Below are 27058 nucleotides of genomic sequence, written 5' to 3'. Positions count from 1 at the left end.
CATCTAAGCTTTCTTATTCTGTTTACAGCTTCTCCAAACCTTTACTGCTGCATATCCTAAGTGAAATATTTACAAGGATATCTCCAATATTTTTAGTACCCTCACCAGTTTTGCTCACCATTGATGGTTATCTGGACATGACCAGTAACAAAACAGTCATATCACCATGGAAGAAAATGTAAATCTGAGGTGAATACTAGACCTTGGGGAGATTTAGAGTTTCCCTGATAACTCTTCTGAGTAAAGACTCTGAAAACTCCTTATTACTGGAACACAAAACTACAGCATGTAAAAACAGCAGTCACACGTATAACTCGGCAAACACGCACAGTTATATGCATACATCATATATATGCATATATTAAGAGTCAGGCTTTTTAGATTAGTTATATTTAAGACAGAGCATTCAAATTAACAACATATCAGGTAAACAAACATTATCCTGACCATAACAATGCAGTCTAATGTTAATCAAAAGATTATCTGTAGTCCCCTTAAATGCTCTATCAAATCACAAACACTTAAACAACTGTATGAGGTAACACACTGCAACTCAATGTGTGCAACAAAGTCATAAGAGCACTTTTACAGATTATGAAAAAAGAAAAGAAACATTATGTAAAAGTGATTCTGGCCCCCTGAACTCAGCAGTGTTATGACTGTGCTCAGTGCAGGGTGACACGCGCACGCGCGCTGTGTATTCAGGTTCATGGGTGAGTATGTGGTGCAGCCCATTCCTGATCACAGTCTGATGCACACAGTGCTCTGACTTGACTGGACCTTATGAGCAGCAGTATGATGACTGTGATTGGACAGACTGTCCTCAAAGTTTTTCTTCTTTCCCTTTCACCATGGAATTTTTCAAACAAGCAATGCCAAAAAAATAAAAATGAACAAAACAGCATGTACAGCAGCCTAACACTAAAATGGAACAATAAAGTCAGCTCTTCAGTGCTGACAACCTTACTTGGTTTTATAGACTTGAGTTTTTTATTCAACATGATTTACATGTTTGGTTGCGGTGGCCTTACCATTTCCGTCTCAGCACTGCATCATACCCAAGTTTTCAATGTAACAAATATCACAGCACGTGAGAGAAGAGTTTTTAAACTCGTATCTCACGGATTAGCTGTAGTTTTAACTACAGCAAATCCGTAGTTGTGTCTATCAGAATACTGTGACAATATCCAATGCCAAATTGTATTGTAGAGTTTCCAAATTTATCTGGAAATAACCTTCATCTCACATTTCCATAGCTGTGTAAGGACCCTGTCTGAAATAGATGCATTGTTTTTTTGTTTAACAGTGAATTCTGAAACTATATGTAACTAAATGCAAAGCAATATGTTAGAAAAAGTGTCAGATTGACATTGTCTAATGTTAGCTCCTCGCACAGTTATGATTACTTTCATTTTTTACACATTAACCTCACAGTTATCTGACGTGTAATTCTAAATTTTTTATTATTTGTATCTAAATTTTCTATAAAAATATAAGTCACAAGCATAGGTAGAAAAATAAAAAATTAAGAGATTCTGGACAGGCTTTGTCATGCCTTCATAAAATATACAAATCAAGAGCGGCGATCAGTGGTTGTCTGAGTCCCTTGTTCAAGTGTAAAGCATCCCTGTCGGTTTTGTTAATAAAAAAAGAAGATGAATGTCAGTACTGTGTGCGTGTGTGTGTGTGTGTGCGTGTGCGTGTGTGTGTGTGTGCGTGTGTGTGTGTGTGCGTGTGCGTGCGTGTGCGTGTGTGTCCGTCCATATCCCAGTGTTGGTAGAGGCAATGGCTGATTGGTAGGATCAGCGTTGGTCATGGCACTTCTTCTCCAGAGCAGAGCTCAGCCTCTCTCTGGCAGCACTGTAGTACTTGAGAGCTTCACTGTTCCTGCAGATTCACACAAAAAATATACATGGTGTAAGACTTCATAATCCCAATACTGCAATACAGGAACTATGTGCAACAGGCTGCAAACTGTTCAACACCACATTTATGCTTTTAATTGATCTTTACAGGCATCATTCACAAGCACCACAGGGACAGATTTAATAAACCTTTATAAGAAAGACACATAAGAAAGACTGTCTTACTTGGACATGAAGATGTGAAGCAGTAAGGCATGATGCTGGAGGAAGTAGTCCTGCTGGACAGCGTGTTCCAAACACAACAGCTGGCCTGGGACCAATGACACCTTTTTCATCTTCCCCTCTCCCTGAAACGCAGAACAGAAAAGTAAAAACTTCTATGAACTGATACAGGTTAAATCAATACTGACTTATATCAAACAGTGATAGAAAGGAGCAAAACATAAACTCCAGCAAGGACTGTGGATCATCCATGGGCTTCAAAAGAAATGGATTTCATCATTTCTGGTGAAGCCTACACAGAGGAGAAGTAAATGTGTAGAAGAAAACATTTCTGTGGAAACCTCTACATGGACAGAATGGTTCAATAAAATCCTTCAGATGCACATAAGATTCTGCAGCTAGGGTTCAAGCAGAGTTTATCTAAGGACACACATGCAAACCAGGTCTCTATAATAGGGAAGAGTTGCTGTGAGCTCCAGATTTAGGACATCAAACCGGTTGGATACACTGACAAAGAATTTTCTGATGGGAGATTTGTTAATAATGACTTTGAACATATCATTACTCTTTATACTTGTTTTCTCGTCCCATCCATCTTGGCAGGAATCAATTTGACAGCATTAAATTTATTGGAACGTGTTAGATGCTGATATAGTCTGCAATATAGCAGACACACAAAATAGACCAACAAAGACTAGTCCACTTCAGCTGTGTTATAGTTTATAGATAATTTAAGTTACTATGTGTGGAACTTTTGCGATTTGAGTTTTTCTTCTGAGAAAAATGTAACAATCCTGGTGAAGTTGGCGCAGTCAATGTGTTGCTTCATCTCACTGACTCTGTCAGACTCTTGGTAGAAGAGGGGCGGCGGGTATTGTAGCAGCTCTGTACCTTAAGGAGTCCCATCATGACCAGCAGTGTGGAGAGGAAGCAGTATGACTGGAGGGCTGAGCCAGAGAGGAGCTTTTTTAACACATCATCTGTTCAACAAAGTGATATAGGTCAGTTAAAATGAGACAGCAGGGGGAACTCTCATAACACTGGCACCACTTTCTATTGGATCCATCAACACCAAACAGATATTTGAACCAGTGAGAGAGCAACAATTCAAACAGCAGCAAGATTATTGTGTGCCCAACTGCAGCGTGGTCTTTTTCATCATGTGCAGTCAAATGTGTTAATTACAGGTGGGGGTAGGCTGTATTCTGCAGTTACATGTGCACCCTTGTCACATACTGGACATTGCATTACATTGTTAAGATGTAAATATAAAAAGTGAGAACATGGTCAAATAAAAAGGTGAGTGACAGTAGCATTTTATTCACCAGTAGTTTCTAGAACAGCTGTCTTGGTCTCTGGTTCCTCGTTGTACAAAGAAGCAATTTTCAGAAGGCCATCAGCAGCCTTGTATGGGTCAGATGCATCAACCTGGTGAGAAAGGAGAAGAGTCTCAGCAACAGGGTATATCCATTCTCTGCAAACAACCTGCTGGGACACTTTATATCCACTTTTTCCCCCCCCTTTAAATTGCACCTGTTGCAGCAGGTTTGTCCTCATCTCTCCTAGCTGAAGCAGCTTCTCAACAGAGGGGCAACTGAGGAAGGACATGATCTCTGCCTGTTGGATGGACACAAAGTCACAATCAGAAACAGCAGGAATCTGGATTTATTTCCCGGTCACTGCAATATAATATAGTAAGTGGTTGAACATATATTGAGCCATTTGTTATTGAAAAACAAACCTTGACAGGACAGGGTGTTTTAAGACCCCAGTATGAAGATTACTGTGAGGCTGTTTAGTTTAGATCTTTTAAATGAATGATTTAAATAAATCAGAATAATGTACAAGCTTTCGATTTATGCATGAAATTACACTAGTTATTAGATTAGATTTTAAGAAAATAGACTCAGTATCAACTGCCTAAATACATAAGTATAAATATATGTATTTTATGTCATCTTACTGGGCTCTGAAGTTTAGCAGGACTGTCTTCTTTTCTGGTCACCCCATTTTCCTTCACATTTTCTCTGTCCTCCTCGTTGTCTTCATTACACTCGTCACTCTCATCATCATCATCATCATCATCATCATCCTGTTCATTGTCGTCATCGTCTTCCTCATCTTCATCATCAGGTTCTCCCTCATCGTCACTGCAGTGAATTCAAAAGAACAAAAGTTTAGCTGTGGCATTCGCTCTTACTTTCTACTTTGCAGGTAAACAACAACAAATAGCTTCAGGTAGACTGATTGAATTACGTAACGTTACACAAACACCGAGCGCACATTACCTGAGTGATGCCAGCATGTATCCTTTATCCATGTTCTCCATAGCCTCTCTCAAAGCCTCACAGCCTTCCTCTCCCAGACAGTTACCTATCAGAGTCATGTACAGAGAAGTTTCAATCTTTTCAGCTCTACATATAGACAACTTCTTACTCTATTTGTACACCTTTCTTACAACATTTCTATTTTTTGAGAACAAATTTTCTAATTCCATAACTTATTCAGGATTTTTATGACATTGAGAAGCTTGCATGTAACTGCTACTCCTACAGTGATAGCAAATTCCAGTTCTGGAGTCAGTGTACATACCATTCAGATCCACTTTCTCCATGTGAGGTTTGTCCATGACTGCCTGAGCCACCACTAGCGCAGCTGCCTCTGTGATCTCACCAAACGACAAATTCAGCTCCTGAAAACAAGGCGCATAAGAGAGCACTGTAATCAGGCTTCTGACATAGCGGACACAAAGAGATATTGAGTGCTGAACTTTGGGACTGAACTCACATTGAGGATCGGCAGTCCCTCCCGCAAGACTGCAGCGAGGGCGATGGCTCCTTCAGAGCGGACCAGACAGTCGCCAAAGTTGATCACCTGGATGTTTCTCAGATTCCTCAGAGCCTGTGTGGCCAATGTGAGAAAACCATGTACAGAAATTGTCAGCTTAAAACACATACTTACATACAGTATACTATTCATGTTACGGGGTGAGGTCTGAAAATAAATAGGCCTTACCTGTGCCATGGCCAGTGTTCCCTTCTTGGTGAAAGTGTTGTCATTGAAGTTGAGGACACGGAGCTCTGGGTTATGTCGCATGGCTGAAGCTAACGCCATCACACCTGAATGGCTGATACCGTTCTGGGGCATGTGGACTTCTTCCAGGCTGCCCATCAGCTTACATGGAAAAACAGAAAGGAGTTTAGGGTTTAAGGGGCTGATCACCTAAAGCCTAAGGCTGCATCTTCAGATGTCTTGCTTTGTCCGACCAACAGTCCAAAATCCAAGGATATTACATTTACAGTAATACAAAACAGAGAAAAGCAGCACAACTTCACATTTGAACCGCTGGACCTGGGGAACGTTTGAGAATTTTGCTTGATAAATTTCTTTTCACAGTTTACTGATAATCAAATAGTTCTCCATTATTTTCTGACCACTGATTTATCGATTAATCCAATAATTGTTTCAGCGCCACTGGAAATGTTGTCTCAGCTATCACAGGATATAACAATCAGTTAATGTTTCATAAGATTTAATTTTATGAAAATGTTAATGACATATATTCAAACATTCAATATATAGAGTTTGAAGAAATTATGGAAAATGTTTTTCAACAGAAAAGTAATTTTTCTAATTTGATAATAACTGTATAATAATTATTGATAATAATTACTCACTGTAATTATTCCTGTGTTTACACACATTACTGACAGGTACCTTTAACACAATCAGAAACAATTGATAACTTTAAATTTAGTTGTCTAGTGTTAGTCCATGTAATTAAGACCTGTCAATCAGTTTGGTAGTTTGTGTTTTCTACCTGAAAGGCCTTGGCCAGGGCACAGGCTCCTTCATTTTCCAGGCGGTTCCTCCCTGCGATGAACACTCTCAGCTTTAGCGGAGCTCCAAGGGCTGATGACTGTCTGTGGCACTCAGTCAGAGCTTCAGCCAAGATCTATACAAACCATTCAACACAGTTAATTACTGCACTAGAATGCAAACACGTATTAAAAACTGTCCGGTGCCAAAAATGTCAGCAGTGCTTTATTTTAATCTGAAATACTTTACAGAAAATCACTATTTGAAGCCTGAAATTTCAAAGTGGATGAAAGCGTGACAAACACACACAGGTCTGTGAACTCACCTTTCCTCCTCCGATCCCCATGCCACAGTTGTTGAGCCTTAGCTCCCTCAAAGTGTGGCAGGAAGGGCTCTTCACAAGCTGCTCGATTCCCTTCACACCGTCTGGCCCAAAGGCGTTATCACTTAGGTCCAACTCAGTCAGCCTGGCCCCAGCACTCATTAATGCACTGCCCAGGGACCTCTGATGAAAGCAAAACAGAGAACATGTGAAACAAGCATGTTCTAAGGGTTGAAATCAAATAAGTATATTCCAACGCTTCATCATAAAACAAATCCTGAAAACACAATGAACTGCATGACCAGAGGCGAAAATTCTCACCAGAGCTGTTGGGATTTCAGAGCGCAGCCTTCCCGTAAACATGTCACTCCAATAGCATCTCTGAAAGAAACAAAGTATGTATTGTTATTATATCAATATTCTTCTTCTTCTCTTAAAATACATTCAAAGGTCTTTATATAAGAGTATCAGTAATACCATGACACCTTCCCTAGTCTTTGGCTAATTGGTAGATCAAAGCCTAAATGTGTGGTATGGATACTGGATGTTTTACTGGGGATGGAACCCATGGAAATGAGGACTACCTGGAGCAGGTCTTTGCTCTCCAACACCTTGGCAATGGCTCGGGCTGCCTCCACACCGACAGTGTTCCCCTCCAGGCGCAAAGCTCTCAGACCCTGGTACTGCTCTATCTCGCGGACCACCTCCTCAACTGAAAACACAGAGAACAGCTTATCGGATCTGAAGAGAAACCAGGGTCCAGGCCCTTTGATTTCTCTCAATGCACTGTGGCTACTACAACAAAGCTCAACACTATCTGCTGCCCTGTTCAGCATCTGACCTGATTCTGCGTTGTCCAGTTTCAGTCCCAGGCCTTTATAGCTCAACTCTCCATCCCCTACATGGGTCTTGGAGAGAGCATCAGCCAGCTTTGAAATGTCATCTGATGCCATAATGACTCTGTAAGAGACATCCACATTTGAAAAAATAAAAAAGGATCAGATTTTAGTGTCTTTCTCAACATATAAATGAGAAGAAATGGCATTTCAACCACTAACTATACCCAAAATTGACAAATACGGTTCAGTGACAGTTGATACATTGCAGATCATTTTCCAACATCAGTACAAGAACCAACAGTCAAATTGGCTATTTAGCTTCACCGCTGCTAGCTAGTGGTAGTGCGCAACATAAGAGTTGACAATACTACCGAAACTAAACTTGATGTGACTGTGAGTCCGGACTTTATGGAGTCAATTCTCGTGTATCTCAGCCATTTAATTGGCCATACAGCTCTCACTAGACGACAGAAAACAGTTACAGACACTGACAACTTACCACAAAGAGTAATTCCCAGTGAAAAGGTAGTGAACACACGCCGCTCCTTCCGCGCAGCGCGCCGGTTGCTAAACCGTGTGACGTCATGATGCCGAGTTCTTTTTCGTTGATTGTGTTTACGTGGGCTACAATTGAGCTACAGGTGTTTTACCGCCACCTGCTGTTACTATCTGAACTCCGTCATCTCCGCTTGTCCGTGCTCTAAATATTTAATTAAATCACAAATATTGTTTTTTAAATTGCAGTGCTATTAGGAGTGAAAATAATGTATTAAATTTTTGTTTGTTTTTGTTTGTTTGTTGGTTTATTTATATATATATTTACATGAATTAGTTTTTCTACAAATTAAAAAACAAGGAAAATAAGTTAGCCAGGAAATTTGAATCAATACATTTTTGAATTTAGTACATTCTAGAGTAATACATTTTTACACAATAATGTTTTAACAATTATATGTTAATAATTTTTAATACTACTAATAATTATTATTATTATTGTAAACTGCTTTTTCTTGGGTGGAAATTGAATTTTCTAGATATTTTAAGTATTTTTAAAGTATCTTTTTTCTGGATGAAGTTACCATATCAACGAACAAACCTTTCATTAGTTCAAATCTCCAGCAAATACTTAATATCATTGTGTACAGGATTATCAGTGATTAAACTTTTAAACTGAACTTGAAAGCTTACATTAGCTTTAATATACACTGAAGTTCGTTCAACGTGGCGCCTGTTTATACGAGGAGAAGTAACGCGGAGAAGAGAGTTTAGAAAACACCGGGAGAGTTTCTGGAACAGGTTCACGTCCTCGCTCATCATGGCCAAAACTTAACTCAAGCTGCTTGAGGAACACCCCAATTTTTGTGCACAAGACTGATCATAATATACCCAAAAAAAAGACCCATAAAAAGGTAACTGTTCATTAACCATTTTGATTGCAGTCATAACCCAGGTCTCCTTGGAAAGGTAACGCTTTCAATTTTACAACCGAAAAGTGAGAATGAGTAAAAGAGATATTATTTTACATTTCGGTGATAATACCTCTTTTTCTTAAACAAATATTCTAGCCGACAATTGTACAGCGTAGTACTATTTTTTGCATATGTAAAGAATTTAATACTTTCTCCTACACCGGAGAATACCACATCACATCAGGGAAAAACTAAACCTAACCTAAACACTGACAAAGTAACATTCAATGGAATTCTACAAATGACCCGTGGAGGGCAGCAATGCGCCTTTGCTGCCTATAATTTCCAAATTTCAACAAATTACAACTATAGAAAAAGACGACCAGGCACACAAGTGTTTGCTGCCCTCTTGTGACAATTTTTCTGCTGGAAACTTGTTGCGATACGGTACTGGCCAAAACAGCTAGCAGCTAGCTAGCTAATGTTAGCCACTCAGTAGCCAGTAGCAGTCGTAGCGCTGAGAAACTCGTGCTCCGTCCACACACCAATGACAGGGACACTGAACCTACAAATATGCGCCTGGATATTGACTGATATTTGGCTGGCTAGTTTTTCTTATCTTCATCGCTAACGCTCTGTCAAGCTATCTCTGATCTGAAGAGCGCAGTAACTTAACTCTCGGTGAGTTGCCGTGCTGAGTGAGGGCTTTGGCTATTAGCAGGGACTTCACTAGTAAATTAAGTTAGCCAATTTACCAGGTAGCTGGTTAACACTGGGTCTATATGCAGTGTAGCCATATTTGTCAGCTGAACAATAATTCTTTGAAAACTATAAATTAAATGATACAATAACTGCGACGAAAACAATCAAACATTTTGAACGCTAAATTCGCTTTCTTCATTTATTTATTGAAGCTATGTTACAGTGATTAGCAAGTAGCTTTAGCTGGGTGATCCTAGCTACCGGTAGGTAAACCCAGGTAGCGTTAATGTCATCTCCACTAGCGCCATTAGCAGCTAACCCGATGTAAGTTGTCTATTTTACATGCATCGCTTTCGGTGTATCGTTTGGTTGGACTTGACGATATGTAAGTCTGTATACCACGCTAACGTTAGCTACTCGTTTTCGTCAAAATGAAATGGGTAACGCTTAAAATGACCATAGGTAACGTTCCCCTTCCCTCAAAAATCCGCAGTTTTTACGTCAAATATTTCTCGGTGTACAGTGTCATCCTCAGACGAACAAAATGTTACCGTGGCTAACGCTATTTAGTAGCCAGCTTCATAGTTAGCTGTCCCCGCTGTTTGTTTACGCAAGCCCGATGATTACATAGCGTGTTTTGGTGGCAGGCCTTGGCTTGTCTAGGATGACTGCAAGTAGTTAGCAGTGTTTGAAAATGTTTTTAATTATTGCATAAGATAACTTTACCCATTAGGATACCAAAGTTATGCGTGGATAGCTTGATTTTAGTTGTGAAAGCTGTTAATACTATTGTGCCAGAAGTGGAGGTGTAAGCGGTTGCAAGTCAACTTTGTCCTCACCCCTCAGGATATGGATCCTGAACGACTGAAACGAAGAGAGGAGATTCAGAAAGCAATGAGCTTTATCCAGTAAGTGAACAACTAGGATAGACTTTTAATGGCCCCTCTACAACTACGGTCGGGTCCATACGTATTTGCACGGTGACAAAAATTTTCGTAATTTTGCCTCTGTACACTACCACATTGAAACGAAGCCATCAAGATGTGATTGAAGTGTAAACTTTCAGTTATAATTCAAGGGGTTTAACAAAAATAACCCCTTAGTAATTGGACGAACTAAAATTATTTAAAATATAAGGATCATTTTTAATACTTGGATAAAAATCCTTTGCCTGAAGTCTGGAACCCATGGATGTCACCAATTGCTGAGTTTCCTCCCTTGAGATGCTTTGCCAGACCTTTACTGCAGCTGCCTTCAGTTGCTGCTTATTTGTGGGTTTTTCTGTCCTCAGTTTTGTCTTCAGTAAGTGAAAAGCATGCTCAATTGGGTTTAGGTCATGTGACTGACTCGCCATTGAAGAATCTTCCATTTCTTTGGCTTGAGAAGCTCTTGATTTGCTTTCGCAGTATGTTTTGGGTCATTATCCATGTGTGCTGTTAAGCACCGTCCTATCAGTTTTTGGCTGTATGAGCAGATCGTATAGCCCTATACACTTCAGAATTCACCCTGCTACTTTAAGCAGCAGTCACATCATCAATAAACACCAGTGACGCAGTTCCATTGGCAGCCATCGTGCCCATGCCAGAACATTGACTCCACCATGTTTGACAGATGATGTGGTTGCTTTGGATCATGAGCCATTCCTTTCCTTCTCCACACCCTCTTTTTCTCTTTTCTTCCCATCATTCCTGGTACGAGTTATACCAGAATGATTTTGTTCCAGATCTGGGCATGTTTTTTTGAGATGTTTTCTGTTAAAGTCTATGTGGCCTTTCTGTTCTTGAGTGTAACCAGGGGTTTGCACCTTGTGGTAAACCTTCTGTATTTACACTCATTAAGACGTCTCTTGATGGCAGGCCTTGACAATGATAAACCTGTCTCCTCTACAGTGTTCTTGACCTGGCCAGATGCTGTGAAGGATTTTTCTTAACCGAGGAAAGAATTCTGCAATAATCCACTTCAGTTTTCTTCTGTGGTCTTCCAGGCCGTTTGGTGTTGCTGAGCTCGCCAGTGCATTCCTTCTTTTTAAGAATGTGGCAAATTGTTGATTTAGCCACTCCTGAAGCTTCTGACATTTGTCTGATTGGTTAGTTTTGTTTTTTCAGCCTAATGATGACCTCCTTCATTTGAATCGACACCTCTTTGACTGCATATTGAGAATTCCCATGAACAGCTACCAAATTCAAATTCAAGACTTGGCAATAACTCCAGACCTTTTCTCTGCTTAATTTGTCATGAAATAAGGGAACAGGCTGCACTCGGCCATGATACTGATTGCCAGTCAACTGTCCAATTGCCTTTGAGCCTCTGAAAATGAGGGATTATGTATAGAAATGGCTGTAATTCCTAAACGGTTAATGCAATATTTTTGTTAAGCCCTTGAATTAAAGCTGAAAGTCTACACTTCAATAAAACCTTGATGGTTTCCTTTCAAATCCATTGTGGTGTTGAACAGAGGCAAATTACAAAAATGTTGTCATTCTCAAAATACCTAAGGACCTGTAACTAGCATAACATGATTAAAGTGCTCTCCACTTGTTTATGGAGAACACTGACAGCCTTCTTATATTTCTGTCCACAGGTCATCATTGCCTTTTCCAGAGCCAGAGAGTTATGAGGTTTGTGTTGACAACTTTTATCCCCCTTTTTCTTGTTATCAACATTGTGCTCCTACAGTATTTACTCACAGACTTCAGCATGACCACATTCATTTTGTCCCATTATTTCCTTGACCTAAATTTGAGCTCATTTTATCTTCTCCTCAATCTTTTCCCCTCTTGCTTTACTTGTTCCCCTGATTTTCCTCTTTCTGTGTCCTTCTTACCACCTCATACCTCTTTCTAAACTTTTATCTCTCTTTAAAATTTCCTTGCACATTCCCATTCCCATCAGCCTTTTCTCACCCAGTTGGTTTGTAACTTGCTGGATGAGGGCAATTCTTGCTTTCGAGATGGGGACTGGCGCCAGGCGACTCAGCAGTATGGGGAGGGCATAAGTGTTGCCCGCTACGCCCAGGCTGAGGCCCTTGTCATCCCTCATGAGCTGCTCAAGAGCCTTTACGTCAACAGGGCTGCTGCCTACTACCAGACGGTGAGGGAGAAGGGGAACGAGGGCAATGTGTCACTTGCGGATGTAAATGACAAGATGTTTGGGTAGATTAGTAGAAAACTGTAGGGAATGGATGTTTGGATGAGTTTTCATAAGTCAGTTACTGGCAAAACAAAGTTTTTTTTTTTTTAACTGTTGGTCTCAGACAGCAATATGTAGGGACTAAGTAATTATGATGTTATTTTGTGTACCACCATATTAGATTTGGGGTGATTCTGCTGGATTTCTGTTACATAAAAGACTCAACTGTGCAAATAACTTTGAGCTCATCAGTTGCATGTACAGTCACTTCAGCTGTACGATTTAAATTTGATATCACAGTTTTTACGGCTTTTAGTCTTTGTTGACATAGTGTCGTTCGTTGTCGATGTATCAAGATATCTGCCAGTTCGACAATTCTGTATCGGTGTTTTTCAAAGCTACATATAGCATCTTCACTAGCAGAAATCTGACATGTTGTGGCCACTCAGTATCACAAATTTGCATTCCACATAAGGGGATTTTTTTTTTTTTTTGGACACAATCTTTTTTTGCAGTTTCAGTGGAACTCCTGTGCAACTCTCCCGTTGTCCTGTGTTAAATGGCACTCCATGTCTCTCTTTTCTGCCTCAGAGGGAGTATGAACGAGGTGTTCAGGACTGTGACAGTGCACTGTACGTGTCAGAAGGCAGTCGCAGGGCTTTGTACCGCAAGGCACTTTGTCTGAGGGAGTTGGGACGACTCAGAGAGGCCTATGAGTGTGGAACCAAATGTCTCCTCACAGCACCACACGTATGTCATCAACACTGAAAATATTGACGCAAATGACTTTTTCCCCACACCCTTTATAACATCTAGTTTAATATTATACGTTACCTTTCAATGTTTCCCCCGGGAAATTAATGAGTGGAGATAGCAAGCACTTTAGTTAATGCAGACATTGGAATGGAAGAGAAGAATTTCAGGGTCAGTGTATATATTGAGTGATGTGATTTTTATTTGATGACTTCATGGAAAATTAAATTAGAAAGTTAATTAGACTTATCCTTGGTAAGTGGCAGCTTATTGTTGTAATTTATCTTACAGGACCGACAGGTGAGTGACCTGGCTCAGGATCTGGCCAATAAACTGGGCCTGAAGGGTCGTAAAGCTTATGTCAGCCTTCAGACAGAGTCCACAGCCAGTGAAGGGGATGGTCTTGGGGAGACTTCTCCACCCACAGGAGAGGTGGGTGCTGTTGTCACATTGTAGAGTTTGTGATGAGGTGATTGAGTGAGAGGCTAATAGTTAGATTCTCTCTTTTTCTTTAGATGTCCTCCAATGGACTGGAATCTCTGGGTGACATTGGACCAGGTATGGCAAACTGGGAAATCTTGAACATGTCTGATCCCACACAGACTCCATTCTCTATTCCCACATTCATCACCTCCTCTGCATTGCTGTTTTCCTCCTTGTCAGCGGACATGTCCAATGCACAGTGCATCCCAGCTCCTTTGGCCACGCCCATCCCAGTCAGTGATGAACCAGCGACCCCTGTAGTGACCCCATGCACCGACTTGTCAGAGAGCCCCAGCAGCCAGGCCCTGCCTCCCATGCCGTACTCTGTCCCGGTGTCCGAGCACATGGACGAATGCAGCAGCGTCATCAAGGACGAGCTAGACAGTCTGCTGGAATGCATCCCCAAGAAAGTCAGTGAGGCGAGTGAAGGACACAGACAGACAAAAAGAAATTAACTAGTCATACACCCGTACTGGGTTACCATTGTTTTCATTTACAATTTTTCTTTTAGCAGAAAAGTTTGTCGTAGTTACGCAGTGCAATATCTGTCTCTCTCCCACTCCAGAGTCCAGTGCAGGGAGCTATTCCCACCAACCTTCCCAACACGGCCGTTGCTCTCCGGCCTCCGTACTCCCCCAACCTTCCAGCCCCGTCAGCCCAGCTTCCCCCAGCCTTCTTCAGCTCCCCTATCAATGACATGCCCCCTCTGGAGCCTTATTCACCATTGGCCCAGCGGGACCAAGGCTCCACCCAGGCGCAGGACGCACTGGGAGGCTTCTCCACAGGGGCTGCAGATGGAGAAGGGAAGTCAGGAGTCGCCGCTGGCGGGCTGGACTCATTGTCTGAGTACACTCTCCCTGGTGAGCTAAGTGGTAAAAGTCTTCATATCGTATGTTTTTATCATTGATTTCATGATCACTAATAATCATCGATTTTGTATTGAAGCACTAGTTAGGGCATTACAGTAGATCCAAATGGCAGAGAGCGGTAATATGGAAATTTTTAAACAGTCACTAGAAATCTTATAGTGATGGTTGCTGTCATGTTTTTCAAAGCTGGCCTGTCTTTGCTTTACGTTCAAGAAAAAGATATATTGTTTGAGAATGCCAGAAATTAATTGGAAATAGGACTCACTTAATTTTTGAAGATCCAATTACATTGATGAGTCATGTGTACAGTGGCAAGAAACAGTAAGTGAACCCTTGGAGTCAGAAGTTAATAAGTTAGTCCTTTAAGTGAAACCAGATTTTGAGTTTGCTATTCACAACGATCATCTGCTGATTTTTAACCATGCCTTGCACTGCATACCGACATGAAAACATCATCCCAACGGTAAAGTACCATGGAGGGAGCGTCATGATTTGAAGCTGCTTTGCTGCCTCTGGACGTGGACCAGCTCACCATCATCAAGAGGAGAATTCCCAGATTTATCAAGGTATCATACAGGAGGATGTCAGGGTGGCCGTCCACCATCTGAGGCTCAGGAGAAGTTGGGTGATGCAGCAGGACAATGACCCTAAACATCAGAGTAAATCTACCACAGAATGGGTTCAAAGAAAGGAAAACCCGACTTTTGGAGTGGTCCAGTCAGAGCCCAGACCTTACCCCAATAGAGATGCAGTGGAATGACTCAGAGAGCTGTTCACAGATGACATCCTGAGCATTTGGCTGAGCTGAAGCAGTTCTGTGAGGAAGAATTCCTCCTCAACGTTGTGCAGGTCCGATCAGCAGCTGCCGGATGTATTTGTTTGAGGTTATCGCTGCCAAAGGAGGTTCGACCAGCTATTAAATCCAGGGGATTACTTACTTTTTCCACCAGCAATGTGAATGTTTCATGGGTAGGTCCCGTGGATATGTGAACAATTATAATTGTTTGTGCTTTATTAGCTTAAGCACATTGTGTTTGTCTATACATGGGACTTAGATGAAGATCAGATCATATTATGACCAGATCAGTCCAAAGGGTTCACAAACTATTTTTTGCCACTGTATTTTAAATAACATATCTTACCTAGTAAACCTTTTAATGCTAATTTTCTATTATATTGAAACTGAAAAGTATGAATAATTGCTAAAACTTTTGGCTGTGCTACTCAGAAGTGGGTGCAACAGGAATTATTGAATTTTGTTTTTCTTTTGATGCCCATGCCAGCTTGAATGTAACAAATATGAAATGTAACTGAAGTCTGTAAAATGATGTTGAAGAAATACAGTTATTCAGAGTTATCAGTACAACCTGCTTAGCTTGCTCTTGCTCAGTTAACCTGAGCACGATTCCTAGGAAATTGTCTTTAACCTGAGATGTGCGTCAGCAGCAGACAATGTGAGTCAGCATCATTACAATATGGTGTCTGACATCAGTGTCCTTGTGCCTGTCCCTCTTCAGGGGGACGAGTGTGTCACAGCTTCATCCCGGGAATGCGCAACAACAGTGCTGCACATGCGGTGAGTAACAAACACACATTATTTAATTTTTCATCTTCTCCTTCGTTATTCTCCCTCTCTTGCCGGGAAAAATGGTTTTAATTTGAATTGTTAATGGTACTGTTGCATTAAAAGACAGTTAATGCAACAGTTGTGCTTCTAAGTAGCTTTTTTGTTTTATATCACATCTCCTTATCCCCCTCTTCTTTTTCAGAATGGTCCAGCAGGAACAAACCTGTCTCTGCTCTCCAGGAATCCTCTGGCAGCCACGCATGAGTTTCGGCAGGCCTGTCATGCCTGTTACAGTCGAATAGGTTGGTTGAAGTCGCCGACATCTGTGAATTGAATTGTGACGGCACTCTAGCTTAACCTTCTCGTTCTCGTTCTCGCTCTCGCTCACAGGTCCGCGAGTGATGGACTACAAGTATCAGCCAGAGGCAGCACACCGCTGCAAGAGAGATGTGCTGCTGTGTCGCCTCAAAAACACAGATGACCCCACGTGGAAGAGGATCCGTCCCCGGCCTGCACGGAACAACTTCCTTGGGGCATTTGTACTCTGTAAAGGTGTGTTTGTCACTATGAATTAAATACCTGCATGTATGTTCTAGGTCGGAAATTAAAGTTGGGAAAGAGCAGCCAACAGCCAGATGCTCTTGACTTGTTTATATTTCCCTTTGCATTCTCACTCTCCCTCCTCCCTGGGTCCAACAGAGGTTCAGGAGCGTCAGGAGTGCCAGTATGGGGAGAACTGTACGTTTGCTTACTGCCAGGAGGAGATCGATGTGTGGACCCAGGAGAGGAAGGGTGCACTAAGCCGAGAACTGCTGTTTGATCCGCTGGGCAGCACAGAGCGACGGGCGCTCAGCGTCACCAGACTGCTGCAGCTCCACATGGGCATGTTCATGTTCCTCTGTGAGGTAAGATCACAGTCTGCAAGGCACTCCTGTCTCTTCTTTTATTGTCTTTTGATCTGTACCTTTTGCACATTGGATCAAAACTTTGACTTATCTGCATGTCTTTCCTCTATCCACAGGAATGTTTTGACAGTAAGCCTCGAATCATCAGCAAACGCAGCAAAGAAAACTTAGCAGTCTGCTCAAATCTCACAGCTCGACACCCGTTCGACGATAACAAGTGAGTGTACGGTGTTTGCATATTTTGATTATGTTTAAATATGAAGTCCTACAATTGTGTTTAGTTAGGTTTAGTGATGTGATAAAACACAGAATGGATGAAGACACTTTGCACTATTGTCCTGTAAAAACCTCTTGCTGCCTCAATAGAAATGTATCATGACGTACCTGTACCTGCTGCAGGTGCCTGGTGCATGTGGTGAGGTCAGCCAATGTGCGCTACAGTAAGGTGCGTCCCCTGCACCCCCTCTGCCAGTTCGACGTATGTCGCCATGAGGTTCGCTATGGCTGCCAGCGTGAGGACAGCTGCTCTTTTGCACACTCCGTCATAGAGCTCAAATGCTGGGTCCTACAGCAGGATACAGGTGGGTAGAACACACATAGTTTGTTAAAAAATATTATTACATTGGGATGGAAACATTTAGCTTATAACCGTAATAAAATGTAATCCAGTACACTACGTTACTTTCTGTGATTAATAATAGAGGTTTGCCATATTGGCAATACTGAAATAAAGTCTTGCCCACCAACACCGACTATTAACACAGTATCTTGGGAACTAAGTGATAAGTCATTGAAGTTTTTTTCACGGAGCTGCTCCCTAATATTTTTCTTCAGGTATCACCCACGAAGAGATGGTACAGGAGTCCAAGAGACACTGGCAAAGGCTTGAGCAGAACGCACAGAAGCAGCAGAAGGTGAGGGGGGAAAGGATACTGAGAAAGTTGGAAATTTTTTCCCGCACTTTTTTCTCAATTATTAAGTATGTCCAGTTCCTTCTGTACTGCAGGTGTTGTCACTGCAAATTCCTGTGTTAGCCCTGATTGGGTGAGGACAGCCGCATACTTCCTCTGATTTACATGGCAGCCAGTTCGCTTCACCTGACAAGTGACTTCACCTGTAATTGTCTGAGTAGCTTGTTTATTAGACAGGGTTTTGTTGTGAGTTAAAGGCTCCTGTATGACTCAAACAAAATTTAATGTGTAGTTTAATGTGGTTTTCCCAGATGGTTGAACAGCTGTCTAATACAGTGCTCTTTTCAAATGTACACTCACTGTGATATTGTCCTCAAAAATTTTTTCTTCCATGTCTATTCAGGCTATGATTGTGTTTCCAACTTCACCCAAAATTCAATTATTTATGAGTACAATGAGCTAAAATGTTGTCTGTGTTATTTATGAATTTTGTCAAAGCAAAGTAAAGCAAAAATTGATTGGTGTGTTTTATCAGTGTTAACTACTCGTTTCTCTCTGTTTCTGTGTCTTTCAGCCTATCCATATCCCCCATCCGAGCAGCAGCGTACCTGCAGGAGGAGTAGGGGGAATTGGGGGTGGGAGCGGAGGAATAGGGGGAGATGGCCTAGGCGGTGGCGGTGTGAGCCCGGTGGGAGGGGTTGGGGTGGGGGGGTTGGGAGCAGTAGCGGGACGGGGACGACCCCTCAACCTAAAAATGAAATTTGTGTGCGGCCAGTGCTGGAGAGAGGGACAGGTCAATGAGCCCGACAAGAACCTCAAGTACTGCACAGCCAAAGCACGGCACAGGTGAGGCCTGTCTTCCGCACCCATATGCACTGCCATTTGTGTTCTTCACTGAGTCAAAGCAACACAACACAGTGTGTTGTTGTAGTGCCCAAATATTGACTTTGTGTATATTCATAAAGAAGGCCAAATAAATTGAAGCTGATCTTTAAGGCTGACTTTTAAACTTGCATATTACGAGCCACTTGGACTCGGACTAGAATAATGTTCTGTCATCACATTGTTTTAGCAGCGACAAAAATGTGTACCAAAGAACTAAATGAAACTCCAGTCCCTTGTTTAGTTGCCAATTAACATTGGCTTTCTGTCTGTTAGCTGGACGAAGGAGCGTCGGGTTCTGCTGGTGAAATCATTTGAGAAGAAGAAGTGGGTTGTTGTTCGGCCTCTGCCCTTCTCCCGCACCTATCCACAGCAATATGATGTGAGCTCCTCCTTTTTTTTTTTTTTTTTTTTTTTTCCTGTGGCCGTTACACACCCTTTCCCTCTTTGCTCCCTCCACCCCTGCACCCCTCTCACATGCTGAGTGCAGCTGACTATGTTTTTGCCCTGAGGGGCAGGTGTTATTGGAAACCTCCTTACCCTTGCAGACCTGTCTTCTTGGTCTGTAGTGCGACTGAGTGTTTTCATGTTGATTTCCACCAGTTTCAGCTGGTTGCCTTCAATCCCACTTTCAAATTAAGTGAATGTTGGTTGTTTAAAATATCAACACAGCACGTCAGTAATTGTAGGATTACCACATTCAAGTGATTAGAAAGAGTTTATTTTGATGCGTTTTTAAACATTTAATTTTATCCAGCTCTTTCTAGCAACCACAGTAGTTGTCTCACACAGTGTAGTCTATAATTGACATACTGTACACAAAAATAGTAACAAGTGACAAAAAGGGGTAAGCTGGCTCATTTGAACAGAGATCCAACATAAAAATCTGTAGCAGTGCCGTCGGTATCACTCTGTAACCCCTTGACTTTTGCCTGTCCCTCACCCAGATGTGTGTGCATGTGATGAAGCAGAAGAAGTGCCACTATATTGGGAACTGCTCATTTGCTCACAGTCTGGAAGAGAGGGACGTCTGGACATACATGAAGAACAACAGCTGTAAGCTCCTGGTTCCACCACAACCCACTGAGGGGGAAAAAAAGCGTGGTGGTGTATGAGCTGTCCTCTTCACACATTTAGATCTAGATTGGATCATAATGTCGTAGCTCAACTTTTAATTTACTTGGAACAGTTTTTGTAATTTTACATTTCTAACATATCAATTTAGAGAAAAAAATTGCTATGGTGTGTTTTATTTATGTAGGGCTGTTTTTCGATTTCCAATCATGTCCTCCGGTTCTATGTCTCGCTTTGCCAACCATTAATGTCACGATAAATGCCTGCAATTACACTGATTTTTGAAGTGCCTACCCCAATCCACTTGCACAGATTATTATTCTACGTAACACACTCTATTCAAGGTTATTGAGGTTGTCTTCCTTTACTGTCTCTGTTTCTTATCCTCAACCCTCTGCAGTGAGAGACATGCAACAGATGTACGAACTGTGGCTGCAGCTCACCAATCAGAGTAGACGCACAGATAGCTCCGTTGTGACCCCGCCTCCAGAGGACAAGCAGGTCACCATAACAGCAGATTACACAGAAAGCATGGTGAGTTGTCAATAAGGCTAACACCAGAGATCAGACATTTCAGTGGTCTGAGTATCAACTGAATATGCCACATACATTTTCTCCACTATTGTGTCAGAGAAAATCTGATCAATAAATGTTGATATAGTAATACATACTGGAGGATTGTGATTAAGCTTGTTGCATGCATTGTACAGTATATCACCAGAATCTATACAGGGAGTAAAACAGATTAAGTCATGGCTGCTGAGGGAACTCAAGTTGTCAGTCTGACAGCTAATCGTTTTTGTATAAAAACCAAAACCATAAAAATCACAAAGAAATACAGAAAAAGAACCAAGAAATTTGCTTACATAATCTTCTATATACAAGGCCTTTTTATGTTAGTTTGCTCAAGTCGTCTCATTTGGCTCAAGTCGACACGATTGTTTTTGTGTGTGAGAGAGAGACAAGCTGTGTTGGTGTGCATCGTTTCAGGGACCCCGGCGGTTGTCAGATGGGGACGACCTCTGAGCGTTGCTGTGTCGACCAGAGGCAGCTGATCGCCGCTGAGCTGCAGCCAGAGACAGAGAGACAGGCCTGCCACACCAGCTACAACTGAACAGTCTGTCACCTTACCAGTCAGACCTCCTCTAGCCTCTAGCCAGCAGTGCAAAAGCAGACGGACACACAACAGAAAAGTTGACGCGCACACACACACACACACACACACACACACACATTCACTCAGCAAGATACACAAATTACAGGCACAGATTAACACACAGAGAAAGCTTTGTTAGTGAAAATGCAGGACTTGGCTTTAGCGTTTTGTTTTATATCATGCTGCAGTTACACACAGCACCTTTAGGGTTCCCCTCCAGCACATTACACCGCAGTAATTCCACAGACAACTAGTTCTACTGGTTCAACTAGTGTTCCCTAGTGCTCTTTGGACTGAGCAATTCCATGTCCACCAGGCACCTCTTTTATTTTTATTTTTATTTTTATTTTTATTTTTTAAATCCTCACAGCACTGAAACAATTCTTGGTTGGGCGCGCTGGTCGCAGCTCTTAAATATTGCTTGGTGATAGTTGAAAACTCAATTGAAGCGTGGCGCTCTTACACAAAAAGTTTAAGTTTTAGCTTTGGAGTGCCAAAAATGCCAAGCCCTTAGTGCTGTCGATGGCAGTCTAGACTGAAGAAACTATGAAGAATAATTGAAAGAGGTTCTTGGGGGACATTCCTCGTTAAGCTGCATAACAACCAAATCCCACTCTCCTTCCTTCATGGGAATATAGCGAGAGGGTCAAAATAACTTTTTGGAGATTAATGATTTTAAGCGTCATTTTTTTTTTCTTCCAAGGGGAGTTGTACTTCCTTGTTATATTGTCTGCCATATTGGTAGAACGTTATGAATGTAACGCCTGCATGGGCCTTTGAAACGAGGAAATTAGTCATTTAAAACGTTGCTGTGGTTGTGGAATGTATGCAAGTATACTTAGATGCCCAAAAACAAACTTGTGTAACATCACAGTGTCCTCCGGCCCCCTCTGTATTAATAGAAAAAAGCTCCTTTTGATAGCTGGTTATGTAATCATACCAACTGTTCCGATGTGGGATGAGAACAGACACGCACACACCCTCACAATATTAACCTTGTAGTTGCTGTCAGCCAAACGTCCAGATGAATCTAGGCATGCTTGAATGTCAGCTCTTCTCGGGTTGACAAAAAAAGACGATTTGGCAACAAAAAATCTCAACTAAACATCTGTGGCTAAAGTACACATGGCTAACGGCTCAAACTAATTGTCAATAAAGCGACCAAGGGGGGCTACACGGCGTCATGTGCTTTAAGCAGCTGATAGGTGTGAAGCTGGTGTAGGAGGGCTTACAGAGAAGTGACTGCAGCACACATGCAAAGTCCTGCCTAGAGCCGCTCTCAGCAATAGATCAGTTCAGACCGCAGATGCCCGTTAAGAAATGATGACCTCACTTGGACTGAAGCACAGTGTAAATACTGACCGTGCAGAAGACTTAAGTTGTGGAAAAAAAACAAGATAACAGCTTTGTAGTAATTTAAGAAAAAAAGATGAATGATAATTTAAAGACTGAAAAGCTGTGAGAAAATGATTGAAGAAAAGATTGAAGATGATTAAGAATATATTTTTCTATAGTCAATCATTTGATTATTTAAGATAATTTGAATGTAACGGCAAGTTGCCACGTCTTCAGCTGAACTGGGGTCATTATTTCACTGAAAACCCACCATGCTCCCACAGCCTTCAAATGGAAACCTGTGTTCTTCATGTGCACCCAAATGTTTTGTTCCAGACAGCTAACGGTAGCCCTAAGATAAACCTTTTCGAAACGGGAAACCTGCTAGCTTGAGACAGGGAAACGATTCGCACCACACATTGTGCCTAAAAACAACACGTCAACATGTGAAACTAACACACATGCGGAAACGTGCGCGCGCACAAACACACACACACACACACACACACACACACACACACACACACACACACACAGAGAGAGAGGCAGGATATCTGTTGTCATCATATTCTAGCCTTTAATGTGGACAAAGACGATGGAGGTATGTCTATATTCAGATACATATACAGACATATTATGCATATTTACAAATAATGGTATACTACTAATAATAATTGATAACTTAGCGGTTAAGCTTAATAAATATATAACCTGAAAACCTGTATTAATTACATAGAAGAACTTCTTGTTATTGAGGTATTGCTATGACATGTATCGCTGAACTAGATGACTATAGTGATTTTTTTTTTTTTTTTTTTTTTTTAAATGATTCTTTTATTTCGTAATTTTTCCTTCTGTGTGGGTTGTTCCAGACAGGGTTTGTTTGAAGGGATTGCGACAGAGATTTATTTGAGTTTCAGGCTGAATATGTAGAAAAGGATTCCTGAGGGTTAACTTTTTCTGTCAGAGCAGAGAAGTTACCCAACTGTGAGGGGGGTTTTTTTTGTTTTTTTTTTATTTTTATTTTTGTTTTGTTTTTTAACTTCACAAGTGCAGCAGCTACTGGCTGTAAAGAATATGGAAAATTTCCTGTACTGCAAAGTGTAGATAAAATTTTCGCAGAAGTTTATATTTCTTAGGCAGTAATAAGAACATTATGGTTAATAGGTGCAAAACCTTAAAAATGATTTAAACAAAGAGAGATTTTTCCCCTCATACATCAGGTTGTTAAACCACAGAATAGTCTACATGTGTTTTGTGACGTTCCAGCTCTGTCTGCAGTCCTTCCATTTAGGCCATTGGATAAATAGAGAATAGAGAAATGGTTGCAACACCAAAGGCTGCAGTGTCTTAATTATCCAGCTCCTGAAAACTGACGTAATCTGAATTTAGACGGACAGCCCAGGCTGGGCTGAGCCTAAAATGCAGATCTCAGATCAGTTTTGCTGGTCTCTCAGCAGCGGTTTGGGGGATTGTTGGTAATGAGCCCTTGTCTGGAACATCCCAGGTATTAGCTTCTTTGAGGGATCGTATTACTACTACTCCTAGTATTATGATGAATATGATGACGATAATGATTGCAATCTATTGACTATTTCTATTTCTCTTCAATATGCTATTGATATATATGTATGTTAATTGCAATGTATAACTCTCTCTTTATATATGTATCCATGTATGAATATAATAATTTACAGTAAATATGCGTCTGTGTATGCGGCAGTGCACAGCTCTGTCTGGGAGGCAGTGAGCAGAAAAACATCCAACTTCTGATAAATACTGTAAGGCTCTTGAGTTTTTAAATCGTACAGGTGGTGACGTGAGTTGTCAGCAACCAACAGCAGTAGGTTTTCAGTTGTACAAGATATTTTACACAGTATGGTAGACCTGCTATATATTAATGTTGTCTGAGCTCTCTCTGTGGACCGACGGGAAAAGAAAAAAAAAGGATAGTTGATGATTAAAGTATATATACTATTAACTGTTTCCCCTTTTCAGTGTCTCAGCGTTGACCTACCAGCAGAGCTCTCTGCTCACTGCCCGTGCTGTGCGTTTTCGTTTAATTTGATTCACCAGACAGAAGGACAGATCTGGAAACAAAAGCATACATAGAGGCCTATATACTCCCGTATAGCGCCTTATTCGATATACTACACCTATAAGATAAAACATACCCCTATTGTATAATCCTGCTTACTATATACAATACCTGATACCTATTATAATACTTAGACACCCTTATAAGGTAATTTAGATAAGACATGGTGGAGCTGTTTTTTTTTTGTTTTTTTTTCTGTGGCTGTGGAAGAGTTTTCTGTGGTCGGTCATGTGTTCACATCTTGTTTTTCAGGGAGTTTAAAAAGGACCAGTTGTTAAGAGAGTGTCACACACTCAAATGCTCTCTATCATTCAATTTGGGAGAAAAAATGGTCCATCCTTGTTTGAAGTCCTGCTTTTAGAGACCTGCTGATGTGAATTGACTTTGCAGAAAAAGCAGAGCGTTTGATGGGATGCTCCTCTTCCATTGTTGAAGGACCAGCATTGATGATGTAACGGACGCGCACAGGAACGAAAAAAAAGAAAAAGAAAAATGTGGATGTCTGTGCTGCATGTTCTGTGAGTGTGTTGTTAAAGGCAGGGCGAATCATGACATAAATTTAAAGGGGAGGCGGTTGCTGCTACTGCATCTGTACACAAAACAAATCTCATACAGTAATTCTGTTACGTTAGCTCAGCTTTTCTGTCTTAAAGAAACTTGGTTTGCACTGTTGTGCAACTTCACAATGTATACTTTCTCAGCGTACCTTATCAAACACAGCTGATTGCCATTCATGCTGAAAAGGTGGAAACCAGTCCATGAGATCTTAGGTTTGGCAGGCAGTGGACATTAAGCCTAGTGCGCAAATCACTGTGTCACTGGCCTCATCTGTGGAAGAGATTTGGTGCTCAGTTGTTCAATTTTTGTTCATCGTTTTGTCTTTCCGATCCTGTACAGCTCTTTCAATGCAATGGACCAATCGGAGCCAGCTAGAGACAATTTCGGAAACTAAAATGCAGCCAAGAAAACAAGATCCTCTGACTTCAAAAGGCTACTAACATAATAAGTTGATGATTTTCACAAGGGTGAATTACTTACGCCAAGCAATTATTATTATTATTTTTTTCTCTGACTTCTGGAGTGTTTGCACATTCTTTACGTGATTGGAATAGTGTTTACTAAGTATGGCTTAACTCGACTGGAACATGCATTTATTAATCATACCTACATTACTTAGCATTTGTTAAAAGATGAGGACAATCTCAGTTAACAGTGAAGTCCAAATTATAATATTGATATATCTGAAAGGTTACTGCTCCATACTACAGGCCTCGACCTTTAACCTTTAAGGGTTCCGAGCTCCTCAGGCCAGCTTTAGTGCAAGAAACCCCCAACACATGCAGGCTGTCTAATTGCCTTTCATGCCAACATTACAATACAGTAATTATTCACCTCGTGTGTTAGTACAAATACATGGTGGCATTTAAAGCAGTGGGGCAACATCAGTAACGGTTTATATTCATTTGTGAAAAGCAGAAGGTCCGTGCTGAGTTTAATAGACAGCTTATTTCTGCGGTTGACGCCAGACCCTCAACCAGACATAAGGAAATGTAATGAATTGCATTAACCCATTCATTAATGCATTAAGTACGAAAAATCATTTTTACTCAGCTATTATTTTTCCAAAAGTCATTTGACTGAATCTCTGCCTGCTCTTGACCAAAGTGGCTCATATACAGCAGTTCTAGTCATCGCATCCTGCTGCGGTTTAATGAAATGACATGGTTCTCAGCTGTGAAGCAAGATTTTGCTCAACCAATACCATGTGACCCCCCCCCCCCCCCTTCCTGGCCCCCGTGTACAGTTTGCTTCATTTGATTTGCAGCACCGAGACATACCTACACAGCCACAAAAAAACCTAATGAATCTGTTTCTCAGTCAGTTCGAAAATTTTTGATTATTTGACTTTTTTTCAACAACTCGGATAAAGAAACCAGGGTTATAAGAAGTGGGGAAAAACAAGGCCTTTTTTTGTACTGTATTTTTACATTTTGTTGTTTTATGTTTTGTTTTATCTTCTTGACTTTGTGTTCTCTTTTCTCCTCCCTGGTTGGTATTTCGTGATCTCACAAGTGGACCAAATCTCTTGAAAGCATTTAATAAACAGACTGTTTTAGAAAAAAATGTGTTGTTTTTTTTTTTTTTGTCCCCCCCCCCCCCTCCCATTTTTCAAAGCACACAATTCACATATTTGTTGGAGGACTTTGACATTGTGACATGTTGCAGACAGAACACATGAAGTTATTCACCCTGAGTTCAGTTGCTGAATTTTTGCTGTCGTAAACAGGCCCTTGATTTTTTTGTTGTTTTATGTTTTTAATTTTTAGAAGAAGAACTGGCCACTCTGCATGAGCAACGATTAGTCACCATGGCTCAGAAAAGAGCACCACAGACTTGGCTGACGATTGATGTTCTGTGTGGAGTGTAGTGCCACAACGAAAACACTGAGCATGGGAGAAAGGATGTTGTGACCTGTGTGTACAAAGTGTTTATCACCGTCATTTCAAAACATCATCCTTCCACAACAGGTTCCTTGTACAGAGACAATGATCTGATTAATTGGCTAAGTTATAGACTCTTAACCATAACTTTAACAGTGTTAGTTGACCCAAAAGGGACGTATAAAACATTTCCCATTTAACCCTTTTGATGATAAACTATACACATATACTCCATGGCCTTAAGTATGTGGACACCTGAACGTTACACCCATATGGG

At 41.1% G+C, this 27058-nt stretch overlaps 2 protein-coding genes across 4 annotated transcripts; one reads left to right on the top strand and one right to left on the bottom strand.

Moving 5' to 3' along the window:
* Window positions 1-391: 391 nt before the first annotated feature.
* On the bottom strand, window positions 392-7672 carry rangap1b (Ran GTPase activating protein 1b). 2 transcript variants are annotated; one of them, XM_040134349.1, is made up of 16 exons: window positions 7567-7672; window positions 7070-7188; window positions 6813-6940; window positions 6550-6609; window positions 6232-6411; window positions 5908-6042; window positions 5103-5261; window positions 4875-4988; window positions 4680-4779; window positions 4376-4460; window positions 4051-4237; window positions 3621-3704; window positions 3413-3515; window positions 2979-3067; window positions 2091-2212; window positions 392-1887 (listed from the first exon to the last, which is right to left on the bottom strand). In XM_040134349.1, the coding sequence occupies exons 2-16, from the start codon at window positions 7179-7181 to the stop codon at window positions 1803-1805; spliced, it is 1743 nt and encodes a 580-aa protein (XP_039990283.1). In that variant the 5' UTR covers window positions 7182-7188; window positions 7567-7672; the 3' UTR covers window positions 392-1802. The 2 variants fall into 2 exon arrangements, with proteins under 2 accessions (XP_039990283.1, XP_039990284.1); XM_040134350.1 differs by lacking the exon at window positions 7567-7672 and adding an exon at window positions 7439-7550.
* A 1204-nt stretch (window positions 7673-8876) lies between these two features.
* Window positions 8877-26448, top strand: zc3h7bb (zinc finger CCCH-type containing 7Bb). 2 transcript variants are annotated; one of them, XM_040135003.1, is made up of 21 exons: window positions 8877-9157; window positions 10025-10086; window positions 11760-11796; window positions 12071-12268; window positions 12899-13057; window positions 13352-13492; window positions 13576-13618; window positions 13724-13962; window positions 14109-14403; window positions 15930-15988; window positions 16182-16281; window positions 16370-16531; window positions 16679-16884; window positions 17001-17101; window positions 17284-17465; window positions 17719-17798; window positions 18370-18641; window positions 18954-19059; window positions 19625-19733; window positions 20152-20285; window positions 20742-26448. In XM_040135003.1, exons 2-21 carry the CDS (start codon window positions 10028-10030, stop codon window positions 20775-20777), a joined length of 2718 nt encoding a protein of 905 aa, XP_039990937.1. In that variant the 5' UTR covers window positions 8877-9157; window positions 10025-10027; the 3' UTR covers window positions 20778-26448. The 2 variants fall into 2 exon arrangements, with proteins under 2 accessions (XP_039990937.1, XP_039990939.1); XM_040135005.1 differs by lacking the exon at window positions 8877-9157 and adding an exon at window positions 9512-9563.
* The last annotated feature ends 610 nt before the right edge of the window (window positions 26449-27058 follow it).

Source organism: Xiphias gladius, chromosome 9 (genome assembly GCF_016859285.1).
Source record: "Xiphias gladius isolate SHS-SW01 ecotype Sanya breed wild chromosome 9, ASM1685928v1, whole genome shotgun sequence".
Classification (NCBI taxonomy): Eukaryota; Metazoa; Chordata; class Actinopteri; order Istiophoriformes; family Xiphiidae; genus Xiphias; species Xiphias gladius.
Note: the sequence above shows the minus strand (reverse complement) of the source record. Positions and strands in the feature narration are given on the sequence as shown.